Genomic DNA, 22,001 nt, shown 5'->3' with positions numbered 1-22,001 from the left:
TAATCTACGTCAATATATGAAATATAGTCTTAGTTAACACCGACAGGCCTCTTTTCTCACTTCAGTCATATTTTGGAAAGTTGGTATGAAAATCATTGCTTTACAAGCTACTTATAAAAACATTTAATCATAAACAATTAATTAATTACTATAAAAGAATCAAAATCAATATTTTAATTTATTGTTAAAAACCAAAGAACTATAGGTATATACTTAATATTGTAACATTTTTCCAAAACTACCGTTACTGATAGCGTTAAATAATTCAAGTTATGTACAGTGGATGATCGGATGATCAAATTATTAGAGCCACCCCATAAAATTTTACTTTTTGTTTAATATTGGTATATAATTGAGCTATAAAACATATTTTTGTGCTTAATTCTATTTTTTTTGTGATTTAGAACCTTATAAAGTTTACAAGTACTAAAAAAGAAACGTGTTATTACATGAAAACACTTCAAATTATGCCTTAAGCCTAATATTTCGTAGTGTCACCATTTGCATAAATGACAGCCTGGCACCTTTCTGGCATACTTTCTATGCACTTCTGGTAATATTGTTGAATTGTTTCACTCGTGGCCATACTGCTATTACGCGCTCGATTAATTGACGCTTTCTGGTTATAATTTCATTAGAAATTTCTTTCTTCATGAGCTTTCAAAGATTTTCTATTGGATTCAGATCTGACCAATTGTCAGGTCACGCGAGCACCTTTATCTGGTTGTCAGCAAGTAATTTTGTAACAGTTTTTGCCTTGTGACAAGGCGCCGAGTCATGCATAAACATGAAACTTTTATTCGGGAATCACTCCTAGACCTGATGAAAAATTTTTGTTTGCAGTACTCTCAAGTACTGGTCCTCTCGCGATGTTTCTTCGACGATATAGAGTATATCCGTTCGTTGACTGCTTATGATAGACCACATCATGATGCTCAGGGGTTCTTTACCGTCCACACAATACAATCCGCTTTGTATTTTCGCCCAAGTCTTCTCCTCACAACTTCAGCTCTATCCATGAGGATCTGCACGGTAGATTCGTCCGAAAAACAAACCTGGAATATTATTATTATTTTGGAATCGTGGACAAATTGATCAACTGTAAACTACATAAAAGAAAAACGATGTTAACTAAAATGTTATTTAACTGATTCCAATCATTAATGGTCCAATCTTTATGATCTTTCAGCCCACTGAAGCCTTTTTTTCTTCATGGCTGTTGTGAGTAGCGGTTTTTAGCAGGGCGACAGGTTGAAAACTACAGATCCTTTATTCGCCGACGAGCTGCCATTGGTAAAATATTGATGCCAGATTCCTGCATCATGTTCGCTAAAATCTTTCGAGGTTGTTTTTTGTTTGCTAAGGCAATATCTCAAATTTTTCTTTCATCTCGTGGCGTTGCAATTTTCGACATTTTTGTTTGCGCCGTATGGTCAAATTAAAATTTTCGTCAAGTTTTTCTTCATACGGTCCACACTTGCCTTTGAAACCTTAGAAATTAATGCTCTTTTTGGAACGAATAGTGTTCAATCATAAAGTTTTTATTTCTGCTATTTTCCTTGGTGATATGTCTTTGGCTTTTCCCATGATGTTCTGGTACCACTGGTGAAACTAACATGCAATGTTTGCTAAATTCACAAAAAATAGTATACGACTGTCAGAATATCACTAGAAAGCAATGGAAACTATTTATTCTAACTCTAAACACCAAGAATACAAAATAATATGCACACGAGTTGCAAGCTAACCTGGACAGCACTGACAAACAATGGCATCTGAGTCACGTATTGCCACGTTTGCCAAACTATTTATTGTGCTTTTATAAAGTCTTATAAGGTAATTAAATGGAAACAAATGCATTAATATATTACACAGCTCAGTTATATACCCTTTTTGTAAAAAAAATGAAATTTACTACGTGGCTCTAATAATTTGATCACCCACTGTATGTCACAAATTAAAAATTGAATAAAATAGCTCTTAAAGAGCAAAATAAGTTGTTAATTCTATAGTCGTAATCTTTCCTGCTTCTAATTTTCTTTTTTTTTTGTCTACGTTTCCATTAGCTTCTTGTTTAATACTTCTTCTTTCTTTCTAACGCCTATGACCTGTATTTACTGGGTAATATTTTAGTGTTTTTTGTAATATTAAAGTCTAGCTCTCTTGCCATCTACTTGGTGGGTTTTCCTGAGAGCCCTTTTGCGTTTGGTTTTCCATCTCTTACAGTGGTACTATATATATTTTGTTCTTATTTTTGTTATTTCTCTATTATTGGTTTAATTGTAAATATGTGATCGATCCTTTATACTTCTTCCTTTTCGGCTTTTTGTGATTATCAAGTGTATTTAATTTTTAGCCTTCGTCTGAAAATATTCGTCCCATCTCTTACTTTTATTTGTTAATATTTGATCTTCTTTATCCTTTATGTTATTTGTTTATTGTGTTTCGTTTTTTTAGTGATTTTACAACTCCAAAAAATGTTTATTTACTTTTTTATTTACTGTTTTATTTCATTTTTTCTCCAAACACCCATTTAATTTTCTTTCTGGCTGTGACCAATCTTTTACCACTTTTCTCTCTTTTTTGTACTTTTTTTAGCTTTCAATTGTTTTATTATTTTAATATCTTTTCCATGCTACTTTCTTTTTTAATTTGCTATTTTATTTCTTCCTTCCATCGGGACGTTTGTTTCGTCTTATTGTTTTTCTTACTTTTCTCGCATAACTCTTTAGATGAATTTATAATAATTTCCTTAAAAAGTTCCAAAACAGGTATAGATTATCTGTTCTTTAATTTGAAATTTCTAAATTTTGCCTTATTGCTGTCTCATACTTTTGTGAAATGTCTCTATTTGTTAGTCTATGGGACTTTCAGATTTTTTACTTACAATTGGGTTATTTGTCGTTTTTTTTATTTTTGGTACTGACAAGTATCATATCATACTTCTCAGCCTCTCCGTACTTTTCTAACTATTACCATTTTTCTAAATAATCAACTTTATATTCGTTTTACAAATCAGAATAAACGTAGATTTCGTCAAGTAAAGGTGTGTCTATATTCTACTTTAACTACTTAACGTTGAAAATAACATGCACCAAATAACGCATTTTAGAACCCACACTATAAAAAAGTGTTTCTTTTTTATAGAAGAAAAAAAGGAGGCTGATCGCGGTAAGTTACAATTTCCAGAGGATGGTGTATGTTACAGCGGCACATCTGAAATTAGTTACATTAGTAGAAAAGTTGTAGGTAGGTAGGTTACTGGAGAAGATGTGTGTTTTTAGTTGGTAGGTGGATCATCGGGTGTTTTTGGTTCCATGCAGTTTGAATCCATGGTTTGAATCCAAAATCATGTCCTAAATGTACCTACACTCTAGAGATGTTAGCGACCACATTGACCCATCTTATTCTATTCACAGCAGCTCAAAATAGGTCAGTTGACTTTTTCTAAGATTGGCCAGCTAGGATATATGTCTACATCCAGGGCCTCTCTTACCCTCAATCTTGCCTTGTAGAATCAACTGTAGAAGTCGGCATTTATCATTACGCATGATGTGGCCGAAGTAAACCGATTTTCTGTTTTTTACGGTGTTAATAATTTCTTTGTCTTTTCTTAGCCTCTACAGAATAGTTATGCTACTAGTGTGGGATATATGTGAGACTCTCAACATACGTCGGTAGCACAACATTTCAAATGTCTCTACTCGTTTTATGGCATCTTCTGTAAGGTACCAGCTTTTTACTCCATTACACTATCGTAACATCTAATCCAACATACGCCGAATCATCCTTTGAAGCAATTGGGGGATATGTTTTGGTATGGTCTTTTGGGAGATTTTCCAATGACCTTATACCTATGTAAAAAAAAGTTCCAAAGAAAAAAAAATAATTTGAAGAAAATTTGTAGACAGAATTAAGAACATAAGTGTTCAATCGAAGATTCTTACACTATTTTCAATAAGTTAAAATATTTTATACGTCTAATAAAGTTTTTCAATAGTATTTTATCAAACTGTCAAATTATACTAACAAGATGACATCAGCGCCAGTAGTTTCGAAAGAACTAAGTATTTATCTCATTATTGTTAATGTTAGAATATTTTTTTGTTTGCCATATGAATCTAACATTTGCAATCAACTTTTACTTAAACTTTGGCACATTCTTAATAGTTATTACAACTTGTAGAACAAACTTTTTTACAGTTACAGAATATATTCTATGTCAACTTTTATGTAAACATTTGTACTAGTAAAACAATTTTGATCACCTTATGTTAAACACTGAATTCTTCCTTCAAAATACAACCGATAGTGTCTTCCACAAAAACGATACAGCTGGAATTGTTGGTTCCTTTTAGAATATCTTGGGGTATTTGGAATGAAAATTTTAAGATTCTTCCATCGAAAACCCAACTGTGCAACACCAGTTCTTTTTCTACGCTTCGTATTTCGACTACTCGAACGCCTGCTGTTGATTTGATTAGTTTGTTAAACGGATCAAAAGTGAGCAATGACGATTGTTTAGAGACTGTTTGATTAAACCACCTAAAAATATAGTACATTAAAATAGATTTATCTACGTTTCACAATGTAGTATATGATCAAAATGGACGTTGCGAAATTACTATTATTATTGAACCCGCCAGCTAGCAAATAGTAGTACCATCATAGATCCTCATTTTCTTAGCTCGCTCGATGTTGACACGTCACTTTATTAAAAATACCACCAATCACATCGAATTCTGGTTTTCTTTGTTTCATAATCAATTATAATTAACTATACATTAACTGTGTAACTATACATAAGAGAATTACATTAATGACAGTAATAACATTTGTGTATATTGAAAAAAAATTGCCACGCTTGGCTTTAAGAACTGCAGCCACTCTCCTAGGCATGCTATTTATGCATCTTGCTGCTTTTTCTTTTAAATTGTCACTCTGGTGCCAATGAAAAATGATTCTCTCTACTCTGATCAACTAAACCTGTTTTGTTATTATTTCCTAGGCCAATTTAATTTTTAGGCACTCTCAGACATTTTTGATGGGGTTCATGTCTGGTGAGTTGCTGGACCATAGTAATAGAACAATTTCTTGCCCTATTAAAAAACTTTCAATCCGTATGGCAAGTTGATCGAACCTGCATAAAGACCATGCGACCATGTATCATCAATATTATATCAAATAATCATCAATAGTTCAATCTTTATGCAAATTGGTCCAAGCTAAGCATTTCTTAAGCATTTGTGGTGTTAGTTTTGGCTTCTTAGGAGGCCTGCGACATTTGAATCCCATGTTGTACAAATTTCGGCGTACAGTGGCCACCGATGCTGAACACACTGCTTCTTTTAATTTATTTCTAATGCTTCTATGGGTGGTTCTTCTGTGCTGTACAGCCAAATCTTTAAAATTCATTGCCATCTGAGGTGACTGAAACGTTCCTGCCACACCGACCTTTCCTAACCGATGTAACAGGACTCTTTAAGTTTTTGACCCGACTTTTGAACTGTTAATTGAGATACACCACATTTTCTTGCTATTTATCTTTGACTATTATGATTTATTTTCTAATAGAGCAGTAACAGAAGAGATTTGCTCAACAGAAAGATGTTTCAATTTACCCATCTAAAAAAATCAAAACGAATACTTTAGTTACACAAATAAAAAGGAACACTAGCAGCAAAATTTTTTAAAACATATGAAACACGAGTTTTATGGAACACAAAAAGAAATATGGAGAATGATCAGAGGACAAAGAAAAGAGATGAACGAACCAATAAAAACGAAACATATTCAGAAGGAAACATGGGTAGATTACTTTCGATACCTATTTGCTAAAGGTGACAATAATGAACAATGAACAACACCAGAGGTGACCACAAACGAAGAAATAAATATTGAGGAGGAATTGGTAAAGGAATTCTGTGCTGTACAGCCAAATCTTTAAAATTCATTGCCATCTGAGGTGACTGAAACGTTCCTGCCACACCGACCTTTCCTAACCGATGTAACAGGACTCTTTAAGTTTTTGACCCGACTTTTGAACTGTTAATTGAGATACAACACATTTTCTTGCTATTTATCTTTGACTATTATGATTTATTTTCTAATAGAGCAGTAACAGAAGAGATTTGCTCAACAGAAAGATGTTTCAATTTACCCATCTAAAAAAATCAAAACGAATACTTTAGTTACACAAATAAAAAGGAACACTAGCAGCAAAATTTTTTAAAACATATGAAACACGAGTTTTATGGAACACAAAAAGAAATATGGAGAATGATCAGAGGACAAAGAAAAGAGATGAACGAACCAATAAAAACGAAACATATTCAGAAGGAAACATGGGAAGATTACTTTCGATACCTATTTGCTAAAGGTGACAATAATGAACAATGAACAACACCAGAGGTGACCACAAACGAAGAAATAAATATTGAGGAGGAATTGGTAAAGGAAATTAAAAAATATAAAATCACCAGGAGAGGACAGAATACCGAACGAACTCCTAAAGTACTTGGAGATCTGACCAAACAACTATTAAAACTAATCAAAAAAAAAAATAGAACAAAACCGAAGTCCTCAAGAATGGAGATCAGGCATTCTAATATCTCTCTTCAGAAAGGGAGACAAATCGGATCCGGAAAATTACAGGGTAATTACTTTATTAAACACAACACTAAAATTAACAACCAAAGTGATAACAAATAAACTGAATGAAAGTATAACAGTAGCAGAAAAGAACAACAAGGTTTTAGGTGGGGAAGATCATGCATCGACGCTAGATTTATAATGAGGCAAGTGCAAGAGAAATCATTAGAATACAACAAACCGGTATCCTGTTTCGTGATCCTTACGAAGGCATTTGACCGGGTCAAATTAAAGACGTTATCCACTTACTGTACGCAATGGAGATGACTCTAGGAATAATCAAAACGATCGAAAATATCTACCAAAACAACACAATAAAAGTGAAAGTAACAGAAGAACTAACCAACCCTATTGAAGCTGGGAATGGGACAAGACAGGGAGATTCCCTGAGTCCTCTATCGTTCAACCTGATTATGGATAAAATAATAATAAAAGTAAGAACTAAAAAAGGATACCAAATGGGAGAAAAACAACTTAAAATAATCTGCTATGCAGACGACGCAGTACTACTCCCTCAAAATGAAGATGATTTACAACATATGCTGCACCAATTTAATATAACCAGAAAATTTTACATTGTAAATTTCCCCAAAAAAGACAAAATGGTTATCACAGCAAATTAACTACAGATAATAGAACAAGTGATGGAGTTTAAATATCTAGGCATCACATTCTCTAGCTACGGAAAGCTCGAAACTGAAGTGGAAGATCAAGTGAATAGAGGAGCAAACAGAGCCGCAGGCTGCCTAAATGAAACAATATGGATAAATAAAAATATCGAGAAAGAAACGAAAGGCAGAATTTACAAAACAGTCATCAGACCAATAATGACATACACGGCAGAAACAAGACCTAACACAGAGAGGAAAAAAGGATGTTATAAACAGCAGATATCAAAAAACTTAGAAAAACGATGGTAAGACACTATGGGACCGAGCTAGAAGTACAGATATACGACGTACATGTAAGGTGGAGAACATCAAGAACTGGTTAAGAAATAGAAGAGTAGAATGGAACGATCATATAAGCCGAATGACAACAAATAGAGTAGTAAAGACGGCAAGACGGTGAACGACAACTTACTGGAGGCAAATTGAAAAACAGACAGAGCCATGTCTATATAAAATGAAAAAGAAGAAGAAAACATCAACTACGGGATGAATCTTCTTATTTTATGATTAGACATTAATCAAATTTAAAACTAAGATTACTATAGAAAAATATCAACATTCACCACTTCAAATTTTCCAAAAGTTTAACATCAATCACTAATGAGTAAAAAACTAAATTTAAAAAAAGTCAAGATATTGTACTGTTAGCACATTATATCTTTTGTTATTTTAACCCAACGTTAAAATACGGGAACCATAGGCCGAGCATATTAACATAGACCGAGCATACCGGTTGCGCGCACTGACAACAAAATCTCTTGCGTTTGTGTTATCTGTCTCTCTCTCTCTCTCTCTCTCTCTCTCTCTCTCTCTCTCTCTCTCACCCCCACCAAAAGAGGCATTGTTTTACAGACTAATCAGTCTATGTTATTATATACGTCTATGACGGCAACGCGAATCGGCTGTCTATACAAATATTCCTAGTGTTTGTCTTTTGTAGCACAGATCATGCTGTAGGCCACTTCAGTAAGATTGTCGGGACACGTGTTTTCTAATCTAGTTGTTTATTGTAAATTTACAAATTGGCCAGTGACGTTTGTAAACAGCGAATTTCTGTGGTTTCACTCAAAATGGACATTCAATTCGAGTAAGTAATATTATTTCATTAAGTTATAATTTCTTTGCTTAATTTGGTAATAGCTGAGAGAATCGTTTAATAGATCCTCTGCACCCCTTTTCTGAGCTGCCGTTAACAAAATTAGTATAACCAATTTGATATCCAATGCACGATAATCGAGCAGGGCATAAGAAGAATAAGAATTTCGTAGAAATATCAAATAAACCGATGACACTTTAGTAATAATGTTGTAAAATACATAAAATTATTATTTGAGCTGGATTCATAGTGACCGTAATCTCAGTGTTGCCATATGGCAAGGCTGGGTCAATACGCTACTATTTAATTATTTCTATATTTATTTTTTTCCGACAGGGTTTGACTTTAGAGGAAGCTCTCCAAATAGAATTTGAGGATGATTTAGATGTGGATCAGATATTCTAACCTAATGGTTAGTGCCTGTGGCTGTGGAGCCTAATATTCTAACTGACGAAGACTCGGAAGGCGAAAAAGATGATTTCGATATAAATCGATTACCAGGACAGCAATTCTCTGCAAATGCTGAAGTTGTTTTACACAACAACCAAACAATAGGTGGTGATATTGGTATCGACGATGGGGTCAACAAACAGGATGAGTCATGTACTATGCAGCGGATTGAGTTAGATAAAAACTTTTCTTGAATATCTTGAGATTTAGGGATTGCACCAAAACATAATAAAATGATTATTCCTGATAACTGTACAGAAATATGAGTCCAACTGAACTATTTGAACTTTTTTTTTTTGATGAGAATGTATTTTTCACAAATGAATTTGTGTGAATGTAAAATTTCTAGGGTGAGTCTAATAATTTGATTAGGGGCTGTATACGTTCAAATTTTATTCCTAAATAGATTACCTGTGGTAGCACAATATCACAGCACAACTTCTTCCGAGAACGGTATCGTCGATTTCTTCAAACTTCTTAATCACAGTGAACTCCTTTTTCTTATTCTCATTCTTAAGTCTCTCTAGTAGACTCTCCGGTTCGAATTCCTCCTTGAACTCAATTTTGTCTTGGAAGGCTCTTTGGGTTTCGTAGCCAGCTTCTATAGTCTGATTGGGAACGTCGAAATTTGTAAAAACTTTGTAAATATTATCGAAACCTCTACCCATTATTCCTTCTTCTGTGTGACCTAAGTCGAAAGTATGAAATAGTTCGTGAAGCACAGAACCGAGAGTTGTAGAGAAACAGGCTCCTAAAGTACCTCTGAAATAATAATTAAAGATTTTAAAAACCGTTTTAACAAGAGTGAATAACTCACCTATAACAGCTATCGTCCAAAAACTGCGTCCTGTCCACTAAATTATTATCCTCAAAGCGAAGAATGATCTCCTCAAAATATTCCGGCCAAGTATACAAACAGGCAGTACCAAACAACGCTAGCCCTCCTCCACCCAAGGCCACGTATCCTTTGGTGATCTCCATAAGATCTTCGTGCGTGTTTGTTACTCCTTCTTTATATTTCTCTCCGTAGTATTTGGTACATGAGAGAAAAGCCAAATATTTTTTATTTTCTGAACCCAAGTTGGACTTCATTATTTCCCGGCCTGTAAAAGATGTAATTAAATTAATCTGACCATATAAATTAAGTTTATATAATAAATAAATAATTAATTAGATATGTTCAAAAAATTTAACATTTTAGTAACAATAATGGGAAATGTGGAACACGTAGACTACAATACAAATAGACTGAGCGTTGCAATATAGACCCGTTTCTACAGTGCGATAGAGAAAACTGACGTAAAGCAGTCTCTGCATCTCCAATTCTTATTGTGTAAATTAATTTAATTTAATAATTAAATATTACTTGGACACTCTGTATACATAATTATGTTAATTTTACGATTACGTCATTACGTCCAGCTAGATAACGGCACTAGTATGATATATAGACTCTCTCCTGTTGCCGACCAGAATGTAGCTTCGACTTTTTTAAATAATTTTAAACTGTTTATCCTTGTTTAGTGTAGTGTTATGTTCAACTTTATGTTTAATTTTATGTTTATGACATTCGTGGATTGTTAGATAGCCCAAAATTGACGAAATGTCCTAAAGATGCTCTAGTGAGCGAAAGTACTTGAGCAAGATTTATTTAATAAAACTGTGCTCGATATCTGCCTTTATTTTATCAAAGTTCATTTCAACATTAATTTCAAAGTTCATTCAAAACAACAACATTATTAGACATTAAGGAATTGCAAACGAAAAAAAAAGAGAATATAAATTAGCTGGTCAGATGATATAAAACAACATGTTGGACCAAGATGGATGCAAATAGGCCAGGAGAGAGAACAATGAAGTGACTAGCATCCGTAGCACATACATAGCATAATGTCGCAGAGTAAGAATCATTGCTTCTAATATTGATATAACCCACGGCACAATTTTAATTATGGAGTTTTACTCGCTATTAAGAAATAATGTATAAAGTTCATAAATTCGAGGTCTGCAATGTATTAAAATTTATGACGTTGGAAGCAGAACGTGGAGAAGTATTAATTTCTTTTGCAAAAATATGGAAAAGGGTTGCAAAGCACTTGGAACAGACAAGGGCACAGTTAACAGAAGAATCTGTAACCGAATTCTTATGATTTTGTTTTGAAAATGTTAGAATAACTAAAACTTAAGGCAGACTGTACATTCGTTTCTGCTATCATGTTCACTCATACGTCGCCATTCTTTGTTGGCGCATTTCAGAGACCAAGTGAAATTTGCTAAACAGTAATTTTAAAGTGTGTAAAATGGCCCACTGGCACCTAAAATGACTGGCCCGCATAAGTTTATGTACAGCCTTTCTAAATAGTTCTAATATGTTTTTCTAATCCGTGGTCTTATATTTTTCATACACGAGATTTTTTATCTATCGGGACAGCTGATCCCTTTTATTTAAAAAACTTACTATGAAGTCTTGTCATCATTATCTTCTTATTATGTGAAGTACTATGTACTTGTGTATAATGGTATGACATTTATTACAATTTTTTTAAAATACCCAAAATGGATTTTGTTAGAACCTTTTTAGTACATAAATACAGCTATACAAACAGCAGGAAAGAAACATCTTACAAAAACAACAACAAAGAATAAGGGGTGGATGACACAAGATATACTAGACTTGATGGAACAAAGAAGAAAGATGAAGAATTACCTAGACAAATACAAAGAAATAAACAAACACATAAAAAAGACAAAAAAAGAAGCTAAAGAGGAGTGGATTAAAGAACAGTGTGAAGAAATGGAAACCGATGATAAAAAGTACGATGCGTTCAATATGCACAAAAAAGTAAAAGAGATAACAGGAAGCATAAGGAAATGCCAAATAGATAAACTTAAAGACAAAGATGGATATCTTAGTGTAGATCTAGAGAATAAAATAAAAAGATGGACAGAATACCTGAATGAATTATTTGAAGACGATAGAAACAACTTAACTCAGATAATCAATGCAACTGGGCCAGGCATATTGAAAGAAGAAGTAGAATATGCAATAAGAAACGCTAAAAATTGAAAAGCAAATAGACCTGATGAAATTCCTACAGAACTGTTGAAGCTTTTGAATGAAAAATCCGTAACCATAATATTACATCCATTCAATACAATATACAGTACTGGTATAACACCTCAAGAATGGTTGCTGTCTACGTTTGTCACCATACCGAAGAAAACTAAGGCAATGCAATTTTCAGATCATCGAACAATCTCCTTGATGAGTCATCTGCTTAAAATATTTCTTAGAGTCATCCACAACCGAATCTATCAAAAGTTAGATATCGATATTAACGATACACAGATGGGATTCAGAAAAGGATTAGGTAAAAGAGAAGCTCTCTTTGCCTTAAACGTCCTAATACAGAGATGTCTAGATATTAACCAAGAGGTACACGCCTGCTTTATAGACTTTGAAAAGACCTTTGACAAAGTACGTCACAATAAACTCAAAGAAATCCTGGAGAGTAAGAACATCGACACCAGAGACATACAAATAATATTAAATCTGTATTGCAATCAGCGAGCTAATATAAAAATAGAAGACCAAACATCGGACGAAATAGAAATACGTAGAGGAGTACGATAGGGTTGTATATTGTCACTGCTCTTGTTTAATATCTACAGCGAACAAATATGCCAAGAAGCTCTCTCACATGCAAACGAAGGGATAACAGTCAATCGAGAAGGTATCAATAACATTCGATATACTGACGATACTGTGATAATGGCAAGAACAGCAGAAGATCTACAACATTTAGTTGAAAGTATGAATGAGATATGTAATAACTACGGCATAAGGATGAACGTCAAAAAAACCAAATATATGACCTTCAGTAAAAATCCAATACATGACACTAGTATCGCAATAAACGGTACCCAACTCGAAAAAGTAAGCGAATACAAATACTTGGGAACCCTCATCAATGAAACAGGTGACCAAAATCACGAGATAAAAAGACGTATTGAAATTGCCAGGTCTACCTTTATAAAAATGAAAAAATTATTTTATAATAGTGATATTAGTATTCAGCTACGAACTAGAATGTTAAAATGCTATGTATTCAGTACTTTGCTTTATGGTGTTGAGGCATGAACTCTTAAACAGAGGAATGTTAAAAATCTTGAAAGCTTTGAGATGTGGTGCTACCGCCGTATACTAAAAATAAGTTGGATGGATGAAATTACAAATGAATAGGTAAGACGCAGAATAAATAACGATCCAGAAGTTATACTGAATATAAAAAAGAGAAAACTTGAATACTTCGGTCACCTGATGAGAGGACAAAAGTACACATTCCTACAAAATATAATGCAAGGAAAAATCCAAGGACGCAGAAATCCAGGTCGTAGAAGAATGTCCTGGATGAAAAATTTAAGAAAGTGGTTTGGCTGTACCACTAACGAATTATTCAAAACAGCAGTAAATAAAATTAGAATCGCACTAATGATATCCAATCTCTGATAGGAGAGGCATTCAAAGAAGAAAAAGACCTCGCACGTAGACAGGTCGCCGCCGAGGATCACTCCTCTACCACTCTTATATCTCCCAAGGTGGGTACGTGCCGATCTCAGCACCCCTAATGGGGAAGGAGTGCGTCAGAGTCGCAGCTAATTCAACTTCACCTGGCTCTTGTGAAAATGAGCGTAGAGTGGTCCCACGAGAGTCTCGTCTCGGATACTAGGAGTGTAGACCGGTGACCGTAACGCCGAAGCGCCCTGCGTGCGTTGCTACAAGCCCGACACCTCAAGCGGCGGCCCTCCACCTCTCATTTCCTTCCCATTTACGACAGACAGGGTAAATTGCCTCGGCCCTATTCTTATCTCCGCGAGCCGAACAAAGAGCTAGAAGTACAGATATTCGACAGAGATGTAAAGTGGAAAACATCAATGATAAGAAAGAGAACAGTAGAATCGAATGATCACAGTCGTATAAGCCGAATGATAACAAATAGAGTAAGTAAAGACGGCCAGCGGCGGTTCCTCAATATAAAGACGATCAGTGGGAAGACCGCGAAAACGATATAACGACCACTTACTGGAAGCACATTGAAAACCAGGAAAAGTCATGTCTACAGAGAAAGAAGAAGGAAACTAAACGTGAATTCGTATTCCCTTACCAATTTTCAAAAATCGTTTATCGTTTATCCATTTATAACAAAAGTCCAATAAAACAATATAAAATCAAAATAATATTTATACCTATTTTTAATCTCTTCAATAAAACACTTTCCTATTTCAAACAGCAATATCTAAAGAAAGACAAAAAGTACGGGTGCCCTTTTGTAATGTAATAGTCTCTTAACGGATAATAAAAATTGAATAATAACTTGCTTATTAGGTGTTAACTGCCCATAAAACACATTCTTGTATAAATGTCGACTTTCATTGATTTATAATTATTGTAAACAGCTTAACTTTTTCACCCTTTGTTATTGGTGGTTTTTATAGTATTTGCGGAAACCGCAAATGCTATAGGGCCGGTTCTTAATTTATGAACTGATGACAGGATTGTAAATATGAATTTATGGTTGTCTTATAATCCAGTCATATTAGAAAATTTATCAGCAATTGTACAAAAGATGGTTACAATTTTTTGATTTTTGGAATCCTTTCGTATTGGATTTTCAAGAGAGTATTTTAAACTTAACTAATAAAACCGTGGTCTTACAAGATTTATTAAAATATTGAGAAAACAGTGTTGTTTAAACAACTTCTATTACTAAATTTATTTGTACAACGAGTATAGTTCTATTAGACTACGACAGCTGCAATATTGTACAACCGCTAATAAATAACTTATACTAACTTATAATAACTTAAAATACTTCATTCCGAATTTCGTATCGGAGCAGTGACGGACTAAGGCTAAAGCGGGCCATGACACATACTTTGCATTCGGTAGTTTTGTTTCAAAGCATATAGCAATGTAGTTCCATTTAATTATCTGATTTCAAGTAAAAAAAAGAAAAACATAATACACATGTACACAAATTAAATAAACATAATTTATAAAAACAAGCAAATATACTCAGATTGCTTAGTTATATTTTCTTTTTTTTGTACTTTTAATTCTGAAAACTCGTCAATAAGTTTGTCATAAATAATAGAGTTATTTATTAACTGTTTTTTTTTATATTAAGTAATGATCAACTATTTAATTTTTGTTAGCCTAATGTGGATCTTTCATCGCATTCCTTATTGAAAGGGTTAAATAAATAATTATCAGGATTGTGTTTAAATTTGAGAATATAATAATATTATTTTCTTGAATAAATGGCAACATAAAAAAAGTCTAAATAATATTTTCTTTGCATATAAAAGTCTTAAATTGTAATATTTAATTTTTAAGTTCATTGTAAAATAGTTTTATATCCCTCAGATATTTCTTTTAATGTGGCTAATTAATCGTATACAACAAAAGAGTGGAGTGCACCAGGAGACAACGAAAATAATCTGATAAGAAACCAAATCGATTACATTCTCGTTAACAAAAGATTTAGAAATGGGATTAAAAGCGTGAAAACATATCCTAGTGCTGATACAGACTCCGACCACAATTTACTTCTTGTCAACTTTAAAATTAAACTGAGAAAACAATAGAAAAAAAAGTAAAATTAAGATTAGATTTGTCAAAGTTTAAGGGTGAAAAATGTCAAATACAAATAAATAAAGCAATTGCACCAGCATTCACAGAAGCTTAAAAAAATATTAACTGTGCCTGGAACGAAAGGAAGTCGGCAGTACCTAACGTTGGCAAAACGTTGGGTAGAAAAGACCCAAGTGCCAAAAAGACTTAATGACACCAGATATTATAAAGCTCATAGAAAAAAAAAACGAAAATACAGAAACACAAATAGAGAAGAATACAAGCAAATAAAGAAACTAATAGAAACTCAGATCAAGGAAGCTAAAGAAGGCTGGATGGATGAAAATTGCAAAGAAATAGAAGAATTTAATATGACACACATAACCTACATAACAAACTGAAAAAAATTACGGGTATTACATAGAAGAGAATACCACAAGTTTAAGAAACTCTCCAATTGTCAGATTGAAGACTGATTTACAGCAGTAATTTCTATGATGGTCCCGTCCATTATTCTAACAACAAATCAATCAAATATAAAAAAACTCTCCTTTATTAGTCTCTTATAGTTACCAATGTTTTCCCATAACTGCATTTGCGTCATATTTCTTGCCTCCAAGCAACTAATCTGACTCCTGAAAACCTGGCACTCCCCACTCAGGAAAAACGTTTTCCTTCCTAGTCCATGCTCGTATAGTTTTTCAGCGGCAACACACTGCAGCAATCTTAATCCCAAATTGATTCTTTTGCAAGCGCTTTCGATGGTGTTGTCCTCCCAAGGAGGAGCTTGGAAACAGCCATCGTGGTCCTCACATATCACATACAACGGTATCACAGCGATCTCTGATAAAACTGAAAAAAAAAATAGAAATGTTTGATTTATAAAGGAATAAAATGGAATAAAAAAATTATGTTGAATAAAGAAATTAAATATTACTATTTTTGTGTACGGCACTATTAGTGAAGGGAGTAGTAAACATTGTAGGAGTGACGTGATCTGAGAGCTCAGGAGACTGAGACGCGGTTCAACCCGGAAACTAGGTAACTTTGATAAGAATGCTACACAACAGGCACTTTTTACACTAAATATCCTATTACTAAAACGCCGTGATCAAAGAAAAGATATATTTGCATGCTTCGGGATCTTCGAAAAGCATTCAATAAAGTCCAGCATGTAAAATTAATGCAGATGCTAAAAAATATAGGAATATGACAAAGATATTTGTGTCATTAAAAATCTGTACTGAAATCAAACTTCTATCGTAAAAATTGGAGACAACTACACCGACGAGATCTGCATACAACGAGGAGTCAGACAAGATTGCATTTTGTTCCCAACATTATTCAATGTTTACTCGGACCAGTTATTTAAAAAGGCACTTAAAAGACAGCCATATGGAATATAAACCAACGGAGAACTACTTAATGTAATTAGATAGTCAGACGATAGAGTAATTATGTCACAAAATATTAAAGGTCTACTATTTCTGCTTGATCGTATTCACAAAGTAGGAGAGGAAATGGGCAGTCAAAAAAACTCAAACAAAACCAAATTTCCGTTCCTTAGTCGTAACCCACATCCAGATGCGGAGCTTCAATTACATGCAAATATTGTTGAGTAATGCTGGCAATATTATTTTAAACGCGTCTCCTTTAAAATGTATAATGTATGTCTGAAATTGTCAATGTAAATGAGTCAGATAAAATTAAATTAGTAGAAGAATTTTTCACCAAGTAACAAAAAAAAACAAAATTTGTTTAAATCACGAAACGAAATCTGAAGATTTCTAATTGTCAGCCGGAAGCCTGCAGTTTAAACAGAATCACTTCGTTTAACACACACAATGGGTAATAGCACTGTGCTAAACCCCAGAAGTAGCAGAACAGCGTTCGAAACAAGTTAGCAGTGTAGCAGTGCCAAACATGGCACCCTAATAACAATTTGCGCAATCATTTGTGCTAACGTACACGCCTTCTCTTAGCGATGATGTTTCCGAGAAAACACTGGGATTAGCAACACCCAATGGTTGAATGACGACCGAACTCTTTTCACTTGTTCTTGACCATTTCATAAACCATTCACATAGTACACCTGACAACCATTCCCTTCTGATATATGACGATCATGAAAGCCATACTGTAGTCACAAAATGCAGCCCTTAGATATATCGGTCTTTGGACCACCATATAATGCTGGTATTGATTCTTGGCTTCTACAACATCCTGGAATTTCCATGACTATTTACCAAATCCTTCATCTTCATACAAAAAAAGCTCATGCAACATCGTTTCAACATAATGTCAGCGACCTTCAACGACACAGTCTTTTTAACATCAGCAGTATCTGACAGGTTACAACGGGAATATGTCCTCGATTATGAATTACCTGGATCTGCTACCTTACAATTTCGTAAAGGGGCTACACCAGATACTGAACGTGCTGGACCATCTAGTGCACAACTTCAGAACGAGAATACTCCAGAAAAAAGTGAACCTGGACCATCTAACGTAGAATTTCAACTAGAAACAACTATGGATACTAAAGTTCCCATATTTGCTAGACCAGAAGACTTCAGAGGGTATTCAAAAGAACCACCCTATAAAGCTAACAGGAAACCTAGAAAGCGAGGTAAAAGCACAATTATTACTGACACACCCGAGAAAGATGCGTTGGTAGAGACAGAAAGAGAAAAAGTGAAAGCACTAATTAGCAAAAAGGTCTGACTCCAATGAAGAAAGTGTCTTACAACTAGCCGACTCCTCAGATAATGATGATAATCGGATTCCTGAACAACCTGATGAAGAACCTGATTATTTTCGAAGTGCTAATAAGGACGATCACGTGTTGGTACGTTTTCCTAAAAAGTTCCACTATGTTGGAAAGCTACTTACCGTTGTTAATGGCCAAAATGATTAGGAAATTTCGTATTTACGAAAATTTGAGAAAATGGGTGGTTCTTTTCGCTTTCTTCCACAGTCTGAGTTAGCTCTAGTGAATAAAGCTGATATAAAAATGGTTTTAGCTCAAGCCGTTTCCATGAGAAATCAACGCTTGACAGATTATTACAAATTTAATATTGACTTTGAATCGTTCGTAAGGGCTTTACGTAGTCAAAACGTTTTCTTAAGACACTAGATATATTTCACTGTGTACCGATTCTGGTACACAGTGAAACAATTTCCGGTATTTTTTCTTTAAGCTTTATTTTTTTTTTTTTTTTCATTATGTGAATTTTTAGCGAATTTCGTTCCTAGAATCTTAAGAAAGACTTAATGTAGCAAATTCAAAAATAACTTTTTTTAACTCAAAAGATTTTTTTTGTTTCACTGTGTACTACTCTCCCCTATCTGAATATGTAAACGCATAAACATCTGGAATCTAATAACGACTTACCTGGAAAATACTCCAGAACAATAGAAACGTTCTCACAGCAGTACTTAATATTTATTTGATTCTTCCCCTGTGTCAACTCCACCAAGAATTTGAATTTATCATTGATAAGACTGGTTGATATAAGAACAGTGTTGTTATTGTTTTGGCTCAAGTAGACATTTTTGTCCTTTTGGTTTTGGCATGACAGGCTTGCCGAGTACTGTACACGACCAATAATTTTGATTATGGGGTAAGTTACAGCATCCAAGTTGCTGAAGTTCAAAATTTTGATATTGTGGTTATTCATGGTCTAAAACAGATGAAAAAGAATTACAAAACACTGGTTAATGTTTTTTTTATTGTTACGATAATAAATATTATGGCGTATAAACTGTAAATATATTATGACTAATTCTTTTCTGTTCTAGTTGTTTCGGCGTAGTTGAAAGACCTGTTCACCTGAATTATGATGAGTCACCCACGACTCGAAATTTCCAGGCAGGCCGAATAAAAACCACTATAAGTTTTTTTATGAGCGACTTTCTCGGGTATTCGATAGGGGATCGCCGCATTCTCGAATAACAGGATTTTATATTTAAAAAAGGAATTCTGTTGTAAAGGACAGTTAGTTTTTTGAAGATCGCGCCGCGTTTAAAATGTAACGCACGTATTATAAATGTAGATAAGTTATATAATTATTAAGTGTAAAATAAATTAGTAGTAATAAAGACTTTAATAAATTTGTGAATGTTAAAAATAGAACCTTTAATAAATAAATAAAAACAATAAATTAGACATAGTTATAATAACATAACAGTATTATAAGAAAGGTATTCGATCATCTCATTCATTACAGATTTACCTACATTACTTAACATTATTGAATATTATAAATGTAAATTTCTATGGTATTAATTGCAAGGAACGTGTAGTGGACATATACTGTTGCTAAAAGAGGATTTTTTAACCATTCAAGCATCAACTAAAAGCCAAACTAATCTGACTTAAGAATGACAAGTGAGACCTTGACAGTGCCTGTATTATCTGCGAACCTAAACATTAAGGAGCTTTTTCCTACACTTCTGTCTCCTACTATTATTTTAGAGGTAGCCTCCTAATAGGTGTAGTTTGAATAGTTGCTTTGCATTTTTATTAGGGATAAAAAATAACCTTCATAATTTTTTAATTTAGGTATCAATGTAGATTTAAAGGCTCTTATGCCATTGAACTTCTAAAAAATCATACAAACAAGCTAAATTTTACCGAGAGTGTTAATTTTAGGACCCCAAAAAAGATGCAAAAAGGTTTACCACTTTTATCTCCGGGCATCCCCCTAAACCCCCCCCCCCCAATAGAGGAGGGGGGGGGGGGTAAAACGCAAAAAAAATCGATTTACAGAGAATCTGTACACCATAGAAAAAAATATTTCAAATAAAAATGTAGCTGAGATAATTATAAATAAAAATGTTTATAAGCATTTTTTGTGTAGAATGAACCGTTCTCTTAGAAACAACGCCTGAAGCGACCGTTAAGAGTTAACTTAAAGCATACTAATAATACCAATAGTGACTATCCAGAAGGAGACTTACTTGAGAATAACTGAGTGGTTTATACCTAAAATACCATTTTGGTTAGATACATAGATGTATTTGTAAAGGTGAATTGTATGGTTAAATAAATTTTGTAATTCAAACAGTATTGTACTTATTATTGAATATCCCACACTGAGTCTTACAGTACGATAACTTTATTAGAGGGATACAACACCATGTTCAATAAAAGGATTAAAAAACACAGAAAAAAATTTATTTTTAAATTATAACAAATGCATTATGTAAGTATGTAACAATAGAATGTTCTATTAAAATATTGTTTCAATTATCTGAATAAATAGCTGCAGCAATAACACTTTTTGCTGAAAATTAATTTAAAACTGCTCTTCTATACTGACTTCTAAATTCAATATAAATTAAATCACACTCCAAAAATTTTGATTCATTAGGATTAAAACCATAGGAAAACATGCAACCATAGGTACACGAACGCCACCCCTAGATTTCTTTAATATTATGTAAGTTTGGCGTTTACCGCATAGATGGCGCATTATGTCATATTGATTCTAGTGTACTGCAATGCGTCGATAATTTTTTTTTGTTTATATCTAACATTTTACGGAAATAAACAATGAATAGTTTGTAGTGGAAAGTCATGCTTGTATTAACATGAAAATATATGTACTTACGGCTTTTTTGTGTTCTAATTTACCATTCTATGGGTGCTTGAACCTGCTATTTATGTGAAAACATCGCGTTGAGTTTAAACAAGGATTTAAGCCGATCATTACAGCCGACACACTAACTAAAGAGTCAGTGACTGTCACGCTTCCATTCCTCCAGCTGTTTTTGCCAAGAGTGTGAATGCCAAGCGGGCGCAGTAGGAATATTAGAATATACCAGACGTTCAAAAGTATAGGTCGTTAAGAAATTCCCGCGATTGATACATTTTTAAATGCCTTGTTTATTAGTAAAGATAGGTTGAGTTTATATAATTAGTTAACATCCATAGTAACACAAAATATAACCGAAACACATCGATCTATGAAAAGATTAACCTTTCAAATAATATAAAAAGAAATAGCCTTTTAGAATTCCCTTAATTTTACTTTTACTTTTACTTTTTCGTGTCTGGATCCGACTACAGTTTTTCTGCCCAATATCGGGCTACGTCTATACCCTTGGTATTTGCGAGCCACAAATCATCGAGGGTGCACTGTGATGGGCAAAGTCTGCATACTCTTAGGTGCTCCACGTTCTGTATTTCCCCACATTCACAAAGTGCGTCGCTGTCTGTCTTGATGCCACTAGGGCAACACCTGTGCGTATGCGATTGAGTGTCCGCCAGGTTCTTCAGTCCAGGTTCATTCCATTAGGTCGTTCTGGATGTAGGGGGAACAGTTCGGGTGGTTCGACGCTAACATTTCTCATAAATCTTTTCCTTGATTTAAGTCGGCTGATTCCTGGCGGTTCGTCAAACCCGTATAATTGGTGCCTTTCATCAAAACTCTGCCTGAACTTCTCCATATCTTGTGAGGCGTATTTACGCTCGTCTGGTGATGCGAATCCAGCT

General features: G+C 33.9%; 1 protein-coding gene across 1 annotated transcript; it reads right to left on the bottom strand.

Moving 5' to 3' along the window:
* Positions 1-1,890: 1,890 nt before the first annotated feature.
* On the bottom strand, positions 1,891-21,260 carry LOC140441469 (uncharacterized). Its single transcript, XM_072532204.1, has 6 exons — positions 21,118-21,260; positions 18,897-19,185; positions 16,076-16,354; positions 9,686-9,971; positions 9,280-9,630; positions 1,891-4,545 (listed from the first exon to the last, which is right to left on the bottom strand). Exons 2-6 carry the CDS (start codon positions 19,180-19,182, stop codon positions 4,275-4,277), a joined length of 1,473 nt encoding a protein of 490 aa, XP_072388305.1. The 5' UTR covers positions 19,183-19,185; positions 21,118-21,260; the 3' UTR covers positions 1,891-4,274.
* Between the last annotated feature and the right edge of the window lie 741 nt (positions 21,261-22,001).

Source organism: Diabrotica undecimpunctata, chromosome 5 (genome assembly GCF_040954645.1).
Source record: "Diabrotica undecimpunctata isolate CICGRU chromosome 5, icDiaUnde3, whole genome shotgun sequence".
NCBI lineage: Eukaryota > Metazoa > Arthropoda > Insecta > Coleoptera > Chrysomelidae > Diabrotica > Diabrotica undecimpunctata.
Note: the sequence above shows the minus strand (reverse complement) of the source record. Positions and strands in the feature narration are given on the sequence as shown.

Coding starts and splice junctions, on each gene's coding strand:
- LOC140441469 (XM_072532204.1), bottom strand. CDS start 19,182: ATGAATAACCACAATATCAAAATTTTGAACTTCAGCAACTTGGATGCT. Junction 16,355..18,896: donor TGTTCTGGAGTATTTTCCAG/GTAAGTCGTTAT, acceptor TTTTTTTTTCAG/TTTTATCAGAGATCGCTGTG. Junction 9,972..16,075: donor GCAGTTATGGGAAAACATTG/GTAACTATAAGA, acceptor CATCTTTTACAG/GCCGGGAAATAATGAAGTCC.